Raw genomic sequence first — 15,254 nt, 5'->3', positions numbered from 1 at the left:
CCTTCAGGCACCAACTATGATATTTCCACATTTACATGACTTTAACAAGAAAACTCAATCACTCAAAAGGGCAATGACTCTCTGTTATCCGCAATAATTTTAAAAAGATAGAAATACTTCCTGACCATGTGAAGTTTAACTCTACCAACCTTCATACACAGCAATTCTCCATCTGTCTTCCTTATCTACTGTTAGAAATTCTTCTATTTGCAGAACAAACGAAAAGTCCTTTTACAAGGTGATAACTGTGTAGTTCAAACCGGAAATGCAAAAGGAGGTAGGAAAGAGGGCTGGGGAGACCAGAAACCAGTGTGAATGAGGGACAACGTTATATGTGAAAGACACAGGGAGGTGAAGATGAGGATGAAAGTGCTGAATCACACATCTGGGGGTGCAGGAGAGTGAGCTAAATAAGGCCACTCAGGATCTCTGCCTCTGGTTCAAATGTGGCCACCAGTATGTCTTGTGGACTGAAAAGGGCGAACCCCTCTTCTGTGGGCCAGTCATGTATTTAATCCATGAATCAGAGATCAAAACTCATGCTATTACAATAGCACCTTAGTGAAAAAGGAAAAGGCTCTGAATTGAAAGTTTGCATATGTCCCCACTCAAATTAATTTCACTATTTTTAGTTTTAACAAAGGCCAAGGACAGAATCAGGTCAAAGGTAAAATACATGGGTTTTCTTCCAAAAAATATAAACTGTGAATGAGGACTTTTCTTTGTAAATGAGTGTGGTGGTCTTCAAATTAGATTCATGTTTCTCAAGATTTGCTTGCACTTGTTTTACATGTATCCCCATTCTCTCTAGCTGTGCTTTTCCCCCTCCCTCTCTTATTCTTACTGTAACTATCTTCCACTGTCCGCGTCCCTGGGCTTGAGAAAACCAAGTACACGATTTTGTTATTAATCAGGCAGGCTAATAACTAGCAACAGCTAACTGCAAACTGACAGGTCAGGTAGCAGCTGTAAAATTTAAATCCAGGGCTGAAGCATGTTTGTTTTTTCAGTGTTATAAGTAGCCACCCCAGAAATCCGGGAGTGAGAAAAATACACTTCAAGATGCAAAAGGTCTGTAAGACTGAAGGAAAAATTCCTTTCTTTCTTCTTTTCCCTTGTCCGTTTGTAAACTTCATGATTAAAAAAAGAAATGAGGTATGGAAGGAAGGGAACATGACTATTTGCATATGTAAAAAAAAAACAAAAAAAAGCTAACGTACTTGAAGGGCTGTCCGATGTCCCATGGAGAGAACAAAGGCACATAATTAGGAAGATCCTTGAACACACATATCTGTACCTATTATTCCTCAAAGCAACTGTGTAAAATTCAATGTCTGCCCTTTCAGTACAATTGGATATCTTTGCTAATGTAGATTAGCATACTGTAAATAGTGCCAAATACAGTGTTATTCAAAAAGTATCCATTAAGCATTTTTGGACAATGCAGACATGGTTTAAGATGTTCAAGAAAGGAAACCAACACCAGTGCTTTCCACTGGCCATGCTGAATGTTTCAGTGCCTGTTGGAAAAAAACACTAAGACTAGAGTTTAAGGTCAGTGTGTATATCTGTTTGCTCATAAAACATTAATTGCATAAATGTTAAGGACCAGTAGCCAATAACAAAGGCCTAATTCCTTAGACATATGGATTCTAGCCACTTATCCAAATGCAATTGATTTTCCTTAGGGGAAAAAAAAATCAGTTGATACATCTATTTCATAATATAATATTTTAAATGAAAAGGAACGACTTACTCTTTAACTTATTTTAGCACTGAGATGAATGGCACGCAGTTTTGTGAAAACAGTTATTTAAATTTTGATTGAGTTAGAATCAGTCTTAATGCAAAAGTTTTCCTGTCCATTTTTGGGGGGAGAAGAGAGCTTCTCTGCTAACAGGCCTGACCATTCTTCCTTTGCTAGATTACAATACAGAAATCTGCATCCATGAACGGGACTTTCTGGTTTGCCTTTGACCATTTCACTATCCTTTTGTGAAATTCAAGAAGGCTGAACATTTTTCTACCCACTTAAGAGGAGCTATATCTTCTCATTAAAAAAATAAAATTTGCCTTTGTTCTAAAATCCACATTTTACAAGAGGAATGTTTTCATCACTGCTCCTGGTGGTGAAAGGGGAGTGTGTGAGTGTGTGTGTGTGTGTGTGTGTGTGTGTGTGTGTCTGTGTGTTGAGGGAAGTGTCCCCTAATTCCCATTGAGATGGCTCCCACGAAGTCAGTCAGCGTTTCCGGAGGACCTCAGGGCCCCATGGCAATAACACAGGAGCTCCAGGCTATATGATACAAATCCATTTGTGTCAGATGATGTTATACATATGTAAATCAACTCGATGACTCACACAAAAAAAATCCCACTTAGGATGAGAATTGGGGCTGATCCTTGAAAAGGAGGGAGGCGCCCTGTGTCTCACCATTTCTTAAAATTATAGCTGCCAGTGTAGGTATCGGGTACCCTGCACATCCGCCGTATCCTGCATTAGAGAAAGGCTCCTTTCTAAGTCCTTAAGGAAACCTGACTATCAAATGACCTAAGTCAAAGCTTCAGCTGGAAAAGAAACAAAATTTTGTCCTCCTCTCCTTCAAGTCCTGCTTCGTCTTCCCTCCCTCTCTGCTAGTGAACAGCAGAGGACTACCTCCGAGAAAGTTGATCAAAAGCCTGTCACAGCCTGTGTTTGAAAAGAAAAGAAAGCCGAGGAATAAGGATCCAAGAGAAGGGCAGGGACGTACCCAGGGCACTTAGTGGAAGTTACTGCAAATAGTGCAGTTTTGTAAGGGGCGCCTGGCAAGGTGGGTGTGACAGGCGGAGACGCAGGGGTCCCAACCCAAGAAGGACCTGCCTGGCCCCAGCCGCTACTCACGCTTCTCGGCCGTCCTCCGAGTCGCTGTCCGAGGCCCACTCCTCGCCGAGGTCCGGCAGGGTGCAGAACAGGGTCTTGGGGCCAGGCCCGGGGGGTACCCGAGTGCCGGGCTCCCGCTCCCCGGGGCCGGGCGGGCGAGGGCTCGGTGGGCTTGCGGTCACACTGCCGCTGCCCGCGGAGCCCCCGATGGACGGCAGCGCCGCCCAGACCCCGCCAGGGCCCGGGGGCGGCCGCGCCACGGCCACCGGGGGGGCGGGGGAGCCGGCTGCGCCGCAGACGCCGCTGGAGGGGGCCGAGGGCAGGGGCGGGGGCGAGGACCGGACTTTGGCTGCTCTCGGGCTACTGGGCAGCCAGAGGGGGGTCCCTCCCGCTTCTGCCGTGGGGCTCGCGACCGAGACCCGGGGGTGGGAGGCGGCGAGCAGAGGATGGAGCGGGGCGGGTGTCGGCTGCTGCAGGGCTGGCGCCCCCCGCGAGCCGGAGCGGGAGTCGGGCGCCAGGGCTGGAAAGAGGGTCAAGGTCGGGGCCGTGCCAAGCCGGGTGCCCGCCCCGATGCCCGCCGGCCCTGCGGTGGCTGCGCCTCGCGAGTGGCTGGAGGAGGCGACCGGCGGGGGAACCGCCGCGGGCGCCGTCGAGGTCTTGAAGATTTTGGCAAAGAGAGACCCAAGGTCCAACACAGCGACCTTCATGTCCTGGCCTTGGAAATGCTGTCCTGGCTGCTGGCCGAACCTCAAGTCCGCGGGGAGCCGGGCTGCGGGGCTCCATCCACCGCCGCCCGCAGGGATCGGGACGAGGCGGCCCGGGGCGGGGACGGGGGTCGTGGGGTCCCCTCAAGCCGCGCACCCCGGGAGCCTCTGGTGCTCTCCCCACGCGGAGGATCCCCCCCAGGCGCTCGGCCCCGCTCGGCCGGACCTGCCCCGACGCGGGGAGCAGTCCCTTCTCTGCCCTAGTGCTGCGAGACCCCGAGGGCCAGGGGTCCGGGAGCCCACGGAGGCGACTTCTGCAGCTGCCAGCGCCACCGCGAGCTGAGAAAAGAGGTCCGGGCCTCCGCCCGCCGCAGATACCCCGACGGGCCCCCGGGACCGCGCAGGCGGTTGCTAAGCCAAACAAAAACCCTGCTTAGCTCACTGCTAATTGGGCCCCAGACTGCAGCCTGGGGCTGCGTCTACAACGGACACCCTGGCTCCTCTCCTTGATCCGTGCCTTAAAGGAACACTCCCCAATTTCTCCATCACCCTTAGAGCTTCACCAGATTCGCAGAACTCTGGGCTGATGGTGAGGAATTTGACCATAAACCTGGGAACGATAACCCTGATTACAAAAGATCTGGGACTTACCCAATCTGACAAGACCAAAGGAACCATGGCCAGCTCTCTGATAGGAGGGAAGGTTAATAAAAACATGTATTCAGATCACTTCTGGAGTATGAGCTTTCAGGTTTAAGCTGCTAATCCTCTGATTGATTCTGAACATATGTAATTTAACTTGAAGGGACAGGCAGCAAAAAAGGGTCATTGCTGAGTGAAGCTTGATTCAACTCACCCAGTTCCTTGGGAGCAGCCCTTGTCTGCTGCCATGTCTCAGGGTTCCTGATTTTACAGGCCCAAGACCTTCATAGCTGACCAGCCTCTTAGGATGGAGCCCCACTTATTTGACTCAAAAATACTGATGCATAAGCCCCAACTCAAATGTGTTAACTAATAACTGCAGTGTTGTCCTCTGCTCTTTCCCTAGGGGAGGAATTCCTGTTGATGTCAAATTAAGTTGGAAGATTGTTAGGTGAGCACAGAATCAAAGCAAGGGGAGTGAGTCATATATATGATATATATTTCATATACAGAGGGCAGTAACCATAGGAGCAAATCACCCTCCTCCACCTTGGAAGAGCAACCCTACATGAACAGTGCGGGATTCACCCACCTGTCTTCAGCTCTCTAACTTTAGATATTTCTATGCTTTCATTACTAACCACTTCCCTCTATGCACATGATTTTCTTTAAGTATGCAGATACTGTCAATAAGGCTACAGAAAAGCTCCTCCTCTTGCAAATCCCAGCCTTGAAAGCAGTCTGTCTCTGAGGTGTGTTTGCATGTATCCTGTTACGGGCTGAATTGTGTTCCCCATAAAGATATGATGAAATCCTAACTCCCAGTCTGTGTGAATGTAATCTTATTTGGAAATAGGATCTTTACAGATAAAATCAACATAAGACAGGGTCATTAGCATGGGCCCTAATCCAATATCCTTAAGAAGAGAGAAATTTGAATGCAAACACACAGGGAGAACACCAGGTAATGACAGAGGCAGAGCTTGGAGTGATGCAGTTGTAAGCCGAGGCATGTCAATCATTGAAGGCCATAGCCAGAAATTAGTAAGAGGTAAGGAAGAGCCTTCCCTACAGGTTTCAGAGGGAGCGTGGCTCTGCTGGCATCTGATATCAGACTTCTAGTTTCCAGAACAATGACAGAATACATTTCTGTTGTTTTAAGCCGCCCAGTTTGTGACACTTTGTTATAGCAGCCCTAGAAAATGAATACACTATTGGGGTAGTAATTAATATTTGGGGTGCTTCATGATCATAGAATCTTCCTGGTACCTCTATGAAAATCTTCAGTGGGTATATTTGGCTCTAAAAAGTTGGCTACAAATTAAAATAATTATCATAATTGTCTAAAAATATCTACAGGGAGGGGACCTCCCTGGGCTGTCCAGTGGTTAAGACTCCATGCTTCCACCGGTCAGAATGGCCATATCAAAAAATCTACAAACAATAAATGCTGGAGAGGGTGTGGAGAAAAGGGAACCCTCTTGCACTGTTGGTGGGGTTGTAAACTGATACAGCCACTATGGAGAACAGTATGGAGGTTCCTTAAAAAGATAAAAATAGAACTACCATATGACCCAGCAATCCCACTACTGGGCATATACCCTGAGAAAACCATCATTCAAAAAGAGTCAGGTACCACAATGTTCACTGCAGTTCTATTTGCAATAGCCAGGACATGGAAGCAACCTAGATGTCCATCGACAGATGAATGGATAAAGAAAATGTGGCACATATATACAATGGAATATTACTCAGCCATATAAAGAAATGAAATTGAGTTATTTGTAGTGAGGTGGATAGACCTAGAGTCTGTCATACAGAGTGAAGTAAGTCAGAAAGAGAAAAACAAATACCGTATGCTAACACATATATATGGAATCTAAAAAAAAAAAAATAGTGGTTCTGAAGAGCCTAGGGGCAGTACAGGAATAAAGATGCAGACGCAGAGAATGGACTTGCAGACACGGGGAGGGGGAAGGGTAAGCTGGGATGAAGTGAGAGAGTGGCATGGACATATATACACTACCAAATGTAAAACAGATGCTAGTGGGAAGCAGCCTCATAGCACAGGGAGATCAGCTCGGTGCTTTGTGACCAACTAGAGGGGTGGGATAGGGAGGGTGGGAGGGAGAAGCAAGAGGGAGGGGAAATGGGGATATATGTATACATATAGCTGATTCACTTTGCTATACAGCAGCAACTAACACACCATTGTAAAGCAATTATACTCCAATAAAGATGTTAACTCCGTGCTTCCACTGAAGGGGGTAAGGGTTCCATCCCTGGTTAGAGAACTAAGATCCCACATGCCGCACTGTGCGACAGAAAAAAAAAATCTACAGGGAGGATGACAGAAAATATAAAAAGGACGGGGAAAAATATCATTGTGGGTTAAACAGTGGATGTAAACTTCTGGCCAGCCAGCTTCATGAAGAATGCACAATAGATGAATGATTGATCCTTTTGTTTGAGGGTCCTTTGAAAATGACCGATAATTGCAAACATGATAAACAATTCTTCACAAGATGCTAGGTCTTTTGTACCCATTGTTCATCCATCAACAGGCTTTCAGACAGATGTTAGATGCTACCAGGCTTTTCTGTTAATTACCTGTAGCATGCCATTCTCAAAACATGAGCCCCAGGTGATGTACCACAATGGTCTGGCTCAGGCAGAGTAAGGAAATGAAAGTAAATGCAGTAGATCATTGTTTCTAACTTCGGCAGTGTTGATTTTAGACGGACTTTATTAGAAATGTCACAGCCATGTTTTATGTGATAAAACTCTTACGCTTACATTGGTCAATTAACAATTTAATGAACTGGTTTTCTGATGTGTATAATAATGCTTGGCTACATCATTGAGAAAGTATTAAGTGATGGCCATGTTGCTATGAAGAAATGTTATGTTTTGAAAATCTGAAAGTTGAAACAAATAACCTGAGGAATTAATCTGTTTAGGGATTTAAACTGTCTCACTTAGCATGACACCAAGGCCAATATTCTATAAAGAAAAAGTACTATCAAATTTTATTATTAAAATAAAACACTAGGGCTTCCCTGGTGGTGCAGTGGTTGAGAATCCGCCTGCCAATGCAGGGGACACAGGTTCGAGCCCTGGTCTGGGAGGATCCCACATGCCGCTGAGCAATTAAGCCCGTGAGCCACAACTACTGAGCCTGCGCGTCTGGAGCCTGTGCTCCGCAACAAGAGAGGCCGCGATAATGAGAGGCCCACGCACGGCGATGAAGAGTGGCCCCCGCTCGCTGCAACTAGAGAAAGCCCTCACACAGAAATGAAGACCCAACACAGCCAAAAATAAATAAATAAATTTTAAAAAACACACACACACACACTAAACTTCTGGACAAGGAGAGGTATTTGCTGATCCAACAAATATTTACTAAGCATCTTGACGAAGACGGTACAGTATGGGGGCCTCTGGAGCTGGACATCCTAGGTTCGTATTATCTCTGCTACTGGCCAACAACCAAGTCTCTCTGTGTTCCTTAGTTTCCTCACCTGTAATCCAGGGGTGATAACGGTTCCTATCTCAAATAATGGGACTCTGATAGTTACATTAATTGATACATGCTTGGGAACTGGAACAGAGCCTAGCACAGGGTAAGCTCTCAGTAGATGTTAGTTTTCATCACATGTGACACCAGGTTACATTGAAAGGATGCTCTTTATCGCAGCACAGATGAAGCCCAGGACTCAGGCAGCAGCCACCTGAAGCTGTGCCCTGACCCTTCCTGGGCTGTGTCGCCCTCCAGCCGAGCACAGGAAATCCGTGCGTGCAGTAGGGCTGCTGAGCTCAGTGGCATTAGGTCTCACCAGCAGATCTCTGTCCACTTCAAGGGTCTGCACGTCCAAGTTTGTGCTTAAAGAGAACTTGGAGGTACACAGCAGCCTTGTGCTTGAGAGTTTGATTCAGAATAAAGCATCAGTTTTAGCACATAATAACTGGTGTGCAAGACTTATGAAACAGAACAGGACCCTGTGGGGTCCTCCTGGGTACAAATCCTTCCATGTCCCCTGTTTCTTGTTTGTAGGAAAAGGTTTCTTCAGCTTCCTAGACCTTCCCTGGGTTCCAAAAGGCTGATTCAAACAGTTACTAATGGGGGAAATGAGGGAATGCAGAAACAAAGGAGGAACAATCAAGAAACAATAGTGCAGCCATTAAAGCAGGGTCCTGGCCCCTCCTCAAGGGATACACATAACAATATCTTTGAGTTCTTCTGCAGGAACTAAGGCCCCCATCCACGTGGAGGATGGTAACTTCTGGCTGAGTCTTGGAACACCTCCCTGTTATCTCACCACCAACCAATCAGAAGAAAGTTGCACACCCTGCAGCCCTCACCCTAAATTTTGCCTATAAAAACTTTTTCCTGAAAACCACTGGGGAGTTCGGGGTTTTTGAGCATGAGCTACCTGTTCTCCCTGCTTGACCTTGCAGTAAACCTTTCTCTGTTCCAAACTCCGACGTTGCAGATTGTTTGGCCTTACTCTGCATCGGGCACATGAACTGGTGTTCCACAATACGTGTCAGTCTTGTGAAAGATCAGTAAATTGAAATCTGAAAAAATTCACAGAAGCAAGGTAATTGCTGGGGAGAAAAAGAGTAAAAATCCTTGACTCTTCATGAAAAAGATTTCACAAACTAAGATGCTCCAAAAAAGGGACAGAGAGGAAACTTCAGAACTGAAGAACTGGTTAAGAGTTCTAAAAAAAGTTTTGCAATTGTAGGAGAGGAAGAAAATTATTTTTTCCCTCTACCCACCTTAGGTTCATTGGCTGGGCCCTGAAAAAGACTGACAAAAGATAGATGAACGAGAGAAAAATTAAAAAGTTTCCCAGTAAGGGAATAATGTTTGCACTATTTTTCTGTAATGCCAGCCAAGATATGCACAAGCCAGAGAAATAGAAAGTGTTTGCTAAAATATTTGTGACAGACACTTATGTACAAAAAATTCACAAAGACTAGTTCTCCAGTTGAAGCAGAGCTCATGGAAATTACACTGGAACAGATCAAACCACTGGCTGGGATTATAAACCACATACTGATCCAGAGGGAAAGTTACAGGTAGTGGAGATTTTCAGTTCGAACATTAACATTTCCAAAGTTTGGCAACATTATGTTTTTAAATTATGCAAATTATGTAAACAAGAGGTACATTTTAAATCGATCTGCATGCAAAACTCCATGTCATGAGGACACCAAGCACGGGATTCCTCTCACAGACAGAGCCCTTGGTGTGCAGCACTCAGCTGAAGGAACAGCCATGGCAGGGGGTGTGCCCAATTTAAGATTCTTTCACATACACACAGGAGAACTCAGTGATGAGTAACTCAAAAGGGTGGTTAGAAATCAGGCTTATAGAACATCTTAACGAAAGAAAAATAAGTTGAAAGAGAAGTGACAATGAGGCCGGAGATAGATGGGCCCCCGGCTGAGCAGTTGGAGTTTGTCCCCTGTGGACAGATAATCCGAGATGAAGATCACAGCAGGAGGATAATAGGAGAGGCGAGCCCCGCCCAGATAAAAGATAGAGACCACATATTTCTCATTCTCAAGGTCAAGGAGACCTTCCTGACTATACATGTGCAGAAAGGCTCCTTGGAGGTCAAAAAGGGAGTGATGTCAACCTACCCATAGGCCTCTTGGCTAGAATCCATCTTGGCTAAGAGATGCACACATACATGGGAGGACCCTGAGTTAAACCAAATACAGACTCAGAACCAGGCAAAGCAAGATGACTGGCCAAAGGAAACCTGGAAGACATGCCCCATATAAGTGAGTCAAACTACCACGAGGGTGCGACTCTCTGAGTTCAACCATGTATGCCTATTCACAAGTACTCTTTTTCCTCCTAATAAACATTTTACTTGTTTCACTACTTTCCGTTTCTTTGTGGGAATTCATTTCTACAAATGGTCTTCGTTGCTGCCCGCGGGCTTTCTCTACTTGCCGCGAGCGGGGGCTACTCTTCGTTGTGGTGCATGGGCTTCTCATTGCAGTGGCTTCTCTTGTTGCAGAGCATGGGCTCTAGGCACACGGGCTCAGTAGTTGTGGCTCGTGGGCTCTAGAGCGCAGGCTCAGTAGTTGTGGTGCACGGGCCCAGTTGCTCCGTGGCATGTGGGATCTTCCCGGACCAGGGCTAGAACCCGTGTCCCCTGCACTGGCAGACAGATTCTTAACCGCTGCGCCACCAGGGAAGCCCCTCAGTGTTGTTTTGATAGTATCCACGAGTATAAAGTTCCCCAAGTATAGCCAAGATGAGAAGTGATGCCTGGACTTACAGTAGAGTGCCGTCCTTTAGATCAATTGAATGTACGTTAAAGTTTCCTAACAGGATTTTTTTTTTTTTTTAATGTTTGTGTTTTTCTGCTAAGCAAGCCTCCACAGTGGGGCATAATTCAGGGAGAACAGAGAGGAATAGAAAGAGATTGAAGGTAGGTAAAAAGAGAAGTAAGAGGGATAGGAGGAAAATGGAGGGTATATTATGTAACTGCTGAGTCTGTCCTGAAAGTTTGAACTGTGCCCAATGGCACCTCCTGGAATTTATTCAGAGGTACAATGCTCAAAACCTACTATGCCAGGATTAACAAGAACTTCAGTTTCCTAACCACAGCCCTGGACCATCCCTCCCTGACATACCATCTTCCCTCTATAGACTCTGCTATTCTGTTCAGAAATCATCAGGTGCCTCCTGATAAGCGTGATCTGCTGGTGGGGAGGGATGTTCTGCTCCCTCTGGGCTAGGATTGATTTTGGGAGCACACACACTTTAAGGTCAGGGAATGCCCTGTGAGCTGCCAGAGCTAAATTACATCAGAAGAGGCTGCAGAATCACTAAGCTGCCAGGCTGGGAAGGTGGAACTCTTATGAGGGAACTCTAGAGGGAGCCTCTGTTTCTTACCACTGCTTAGGTAACCGGGTTTCTCTGAGGAAGGACGTTCTCATTTGACTCATTGTTTATCCAGTCAAAATTGCTTCACACCAAAACAACCCCAGCAGAAGAACAGCTCTTTAAATCCCCTTGCACCAAAGGGTTACCTTCAGCAAACGGGTAGAGTGGAGAAAAGTCTCTGACCTGAGAGCCCGCTCCAAGGCCACAGCCGAGGCAAAGCCCTTTCCTCTACCAGGGTTTGTACAGATTCTTGCATCAATAACGGTGGATCTTAAGGTTACTCTCTCCTGAGAGTCTTCCCCAGGCATTCCTAGTATTTAGGAGACTGAGCCCTTCCTATACAAGAGTACTTAGTACGAGATAAAGTCCTACTAACTCATCCTATGGAGGAGGTGTGTTTAGGAAGGCTGTAAATTTCAAAAGTTAGGTCAGGCTTGAGTCAAGGGTTAGGTCTCCTTATAGGAGAAGCTGATACCTGACATAAACCTTGAAACTATCAAATTTAGCCAAGAAAGAAGGAGATAGGACAGCAGTGAAAGCAGACCACATTTACATGAGGATGGCAATTTGAAAGGGCAAAGCACATTTGGGGAACTGCAGATAGTTCTGGGTGACTGAAGATCATGGTATAGTCATTCACTTAATCCTTTAATCATTCAATCAACAAACATTTTGTGACTGCTTACTGTGTGTCAGGGGCTACGTAAAGAGGAGGAAATGATTAGAGATGAAGCATGAAAAGAAAGAGACAAGATCCCAAGAAAACTTAGAATGTAAACTAAGGTTTTATTTAAGTAGGGACCTGGAACTCCCTGGACCATTCCTACGTGGCATACCGGCATGTTTTTGGAATAGGTATTGCAGAGTTGCAGGAGGTTGGAGGGAATTTTGGAGCATCCTGATTCTCTTTGTTTATTTTCTCTCCCAGAAACAGAACTATCAAATACAAAATTTCCTGATGGTAAAAATATATTTCAAAAAAAGCTAACATGTCTATTTCCACTGCCACAACACCAATCTAACATTTACTTTTCAGCCCAGACTCTTGCTTGAAAAATTACTATGTTCCAGTCATTCATCTAGATATCAAGGCGAGTAAGATGAATAAGATGAAGCTCCCTGTTTTCAAGGTGCTCATGTTCTGGGGGTTCGGGATAGAGTCAGATCTAAACAGTGTGCAGAACCCGATGTGCAGTTGGACTAAGGGTATGAATAAAGTACTATGGATGCATAAGTAATGAAGTGATTCGCTCTGCATGGTGTGTAGGGTAGCGGGTGGTATATCAAAGAAGGAGTCCCACAAGAGTTGTCTGGACTAGAGTACCAATAAAAGTAAACTGGGGGGCTTCTCTGGTGGCGCAGTGGTTGAGAATCTGCCTGCCAATGCAGGGGACATGGGTTCGAGCCCTGGTCTGGGAGGATCCCACATGCCGCGGGGCAACTAGGCCCGTGAGCCACAATTACTGAGCCTGCGCGTCTGGAGCCTGTGCTCCGCAACGAGAGGCCGCGATGGTGAGAGGCCCGCGCACCGCGATGAAGAGTGGCCCCCGCTCGCCGCAACTAGAGAAAGCCCTCACACAGATACGAAGACCCAACACAGCCATAAATAAATAAATAAATTTAAAAAAAAAGTAAACTGAAATTCTTGCTGTTTCTTCATCACCTTGATTGACTGAACAAATATGGTTACACTGATAACATTATGAAACTTAACTTAAGCAAATGGGACAATGCTATCTTCTTTAGTATTATCCTCTGTGAGCTCCAGAGCTTGAGTTGGTTCACTTCTTTCTGCCTCTTCAAAATCCATAGATCAGGGCAGATTGATAATTTCTGGAAGAGACTTTATTTTTTAAAAATAAAATGGCTGCAACCTTGAAGAAGTGCTTAAAGAAACCAGTGGAATGATAAATACCTTAGAAGGTGTAGTGGACGCTGTAGTGAACCACCAAGCTCTCGCCGTCAAGGGCTCGGGCATCTGTTCTTCCAGGTGCCCAGAGTGTTGCCTTCTGATGTTTCACAACTGAGCCCCTGCTTTGGAATTGCTTTGTAGAAAAGCTTTTTGCTCAAGTCATACTTCCTTCCTGGGGCTGTCTACGTCCAATGACTGGTTGACGTGAGGGTATAGCAGTCTAGCCCCTACGCCTAGATTTGCGTCAACTCTGTAGGGCCATTCCCACTCCAGAGCTCCCCATGGGGTCCACTAAGGCCTCAGCTGCAATTGCAATTGACTCAAAGCTCATCGTTCTCTCTCTTCCCAATCCAGCTTATTTCACTCCCTTGTAAATCAGAGCCCTCCCCTAACCTGCTTCAGTTAATCTCCATCTTGGAGTCTGTTTCCTGGGGAACTGACTTAAGATAAAAGCAAGCTAAGAATTCAAAACAAGTTTCCCAGAAATTCTCACACAGAACTGGAAAAGTTCCACCATTGAAAAGTGCCATGACTCCTCCCTCATGATTGTTTGTTAAACTGGGGGCGGGAAGTCACATAACAGACCCAGTTTCTTCCTTGGACAGGAAGATGGATCAAAGCTTAGTTGCAAGAGCTAAGAATGGCTAACATATCACCTGGTGTAATTAGTAACTAATGATCAATTGATTGTCATGCTTTGCTGTTTTAATACAGGCTTATATATTTGGGGAAAAAAAACGCTTCAAATCCCCTTCTATTATGTGAAAGTAAGCCTGGATGTTTGGACTGTGAAATTACAAGTTATGCTCCTCTATTCAACTAGGTGTCACATAAATCTAAGTAACAGACCCCAAGAGGGAATTTTATTATAATTTCTGGTTTTGCCAATAGAAACCGATAACGTTACAATTTCAAAATACCTAACCTCTTAAATCTAAACTCCTCTGCCACGCCCTCTGCAACATGGTTCCATCCTCCACTGTATCTCCACTGTCTCCCAACACCAACTCATGTCTCCCTCCCTCCTTTCCACCTTCCTCCTCACTCACCAAAATCCTACCCGCCTTTGAAAGGGCTGATCTTCTTCCATGGAGCCTTCCTTGTCCAGGTCTATCCCCAAGAATCCCTTCCTACCCCAACTCCTACTGCCCCATTTCCTACAACACATTTCATATCCAATCATACTCCGTAGTGCTTAGTTAGCACAAAGCTAGGCACATGTAGCTAGCTCCTCAATGAATACAATTTTTTGACAGCTTTACTAATAAATAATTAATATATAATTTTGTACTAAAAATTCACCTGTTTTAAGTGTATGATTCAACAATTTTTAGTAAATTTACATAGTGGTGAAATCATTACCATAATCCAATTTTATAACATTTTCATCACCCCCAAAAGATCTCTGATGCCCACTGTCTCTATAGATCCCAAGAAATGTATTTTGAGCTCTTGAGTTGGAACATCTTTACGTTTTCTCATGATCACCATCACTTACTACTGAGACCCTTCTACAAATAATCTAAGGTAGACATTGGGAAAAGTAAACATTGTTAAATAAATGGCATTGAAAACCCCCCTACTCACTAACAAATTGATTGCATCTACTTCTTATTACAGCCTAAAAGGTGTCATTTTTAGGTAAAATCTAAATTCCTAGATTTATTTCAAACTCCATGTTGTTGATTCAGCTGGATTTTGTTTTAAAAGTGAAAACGGGAAGGAGTTGGGGTGAACCGATTACATGATGACATCCTGAGAGCATTCAGACAAGTCAGTTCACGTGTGTAAATTAAATAGGTCAGCAAAACATCATTTTCTGCACTCCCTTTGTCTTGAACCCAAGGGAGATGGACTCCTCCTGAGAACAGTTAGAGAGGATAGCCTGCAGAGTTCAGGATGCTGCTTCCTGTGTGGGTCAAACACAAGTCAAGGCTTATGCCTTTTACAAGTTTTAATTATATTCAGTTAAACAGGCCACCCCTTGTATAGCCTAACCTCATAAATATTAAGCAACTTCTAAAAAAATGACATTTGAGCTCAATTTAAATTGTGCGCATGTAATCAACTACCTCATAAACAAATAAACAAGAGAAAGAAAGCAAAATTACTTCCTGCTCTGCTTTCCACAAACTGACAATATATTGATAAATTCATAATAATAATAATAGATTTAGAAATATTTCAGTGAGGTTGAGAATATTGATAGATAACATACAAAGTGCA

The 15,254-nt window shown here is 45.0% G+C and overlaps 1 protein-coding gene across 1 annotated transcript in view; it reads right to left on the bottom strand.

The window, feature by feature from the left end:
• FAM149A (family with sequence similarity 149 member A) overlaps nucleotides 1-3,912 on the bottom strand; it is a 38,114-nt gene extending 34,202 nt beyond the window's left edge. The window contains 1 exon segment of the mRNA XM_059909355.1: nucleotides 2,879-3,912. Within this exon segment, the coding sequence (XP_059765338.1) occupies nucleotides 2,879-3,564 (686 nt within the window). The 5' untranslated portion in view covers nucleotides 3,565-3,912.
• Between the last annotated feature and the right edge of the window lie 11,342 nt (nucleotides 3,913-15,254).

The sequence above is a fragment of the Balaenoptera ricei genome, chromosome 21 (genome assembly GCF_028023285.1).
Source record: "Balaenoptera ricei isolate mBalRic1 chromosome 21, mBalRic1.hap2, whole genome shotgun sequence".
NCBI classification, from domain to species: domain Eukaryota; kingdom Metazoa; phylum Chordata; class Mammalia; order Artiodactyla; family Balaenopteridae; genus Balaenoptera; species Balaenoptera ricei.
This window is presented reverse-complemented; position numbering and strand designations above follow the sequence as displayed.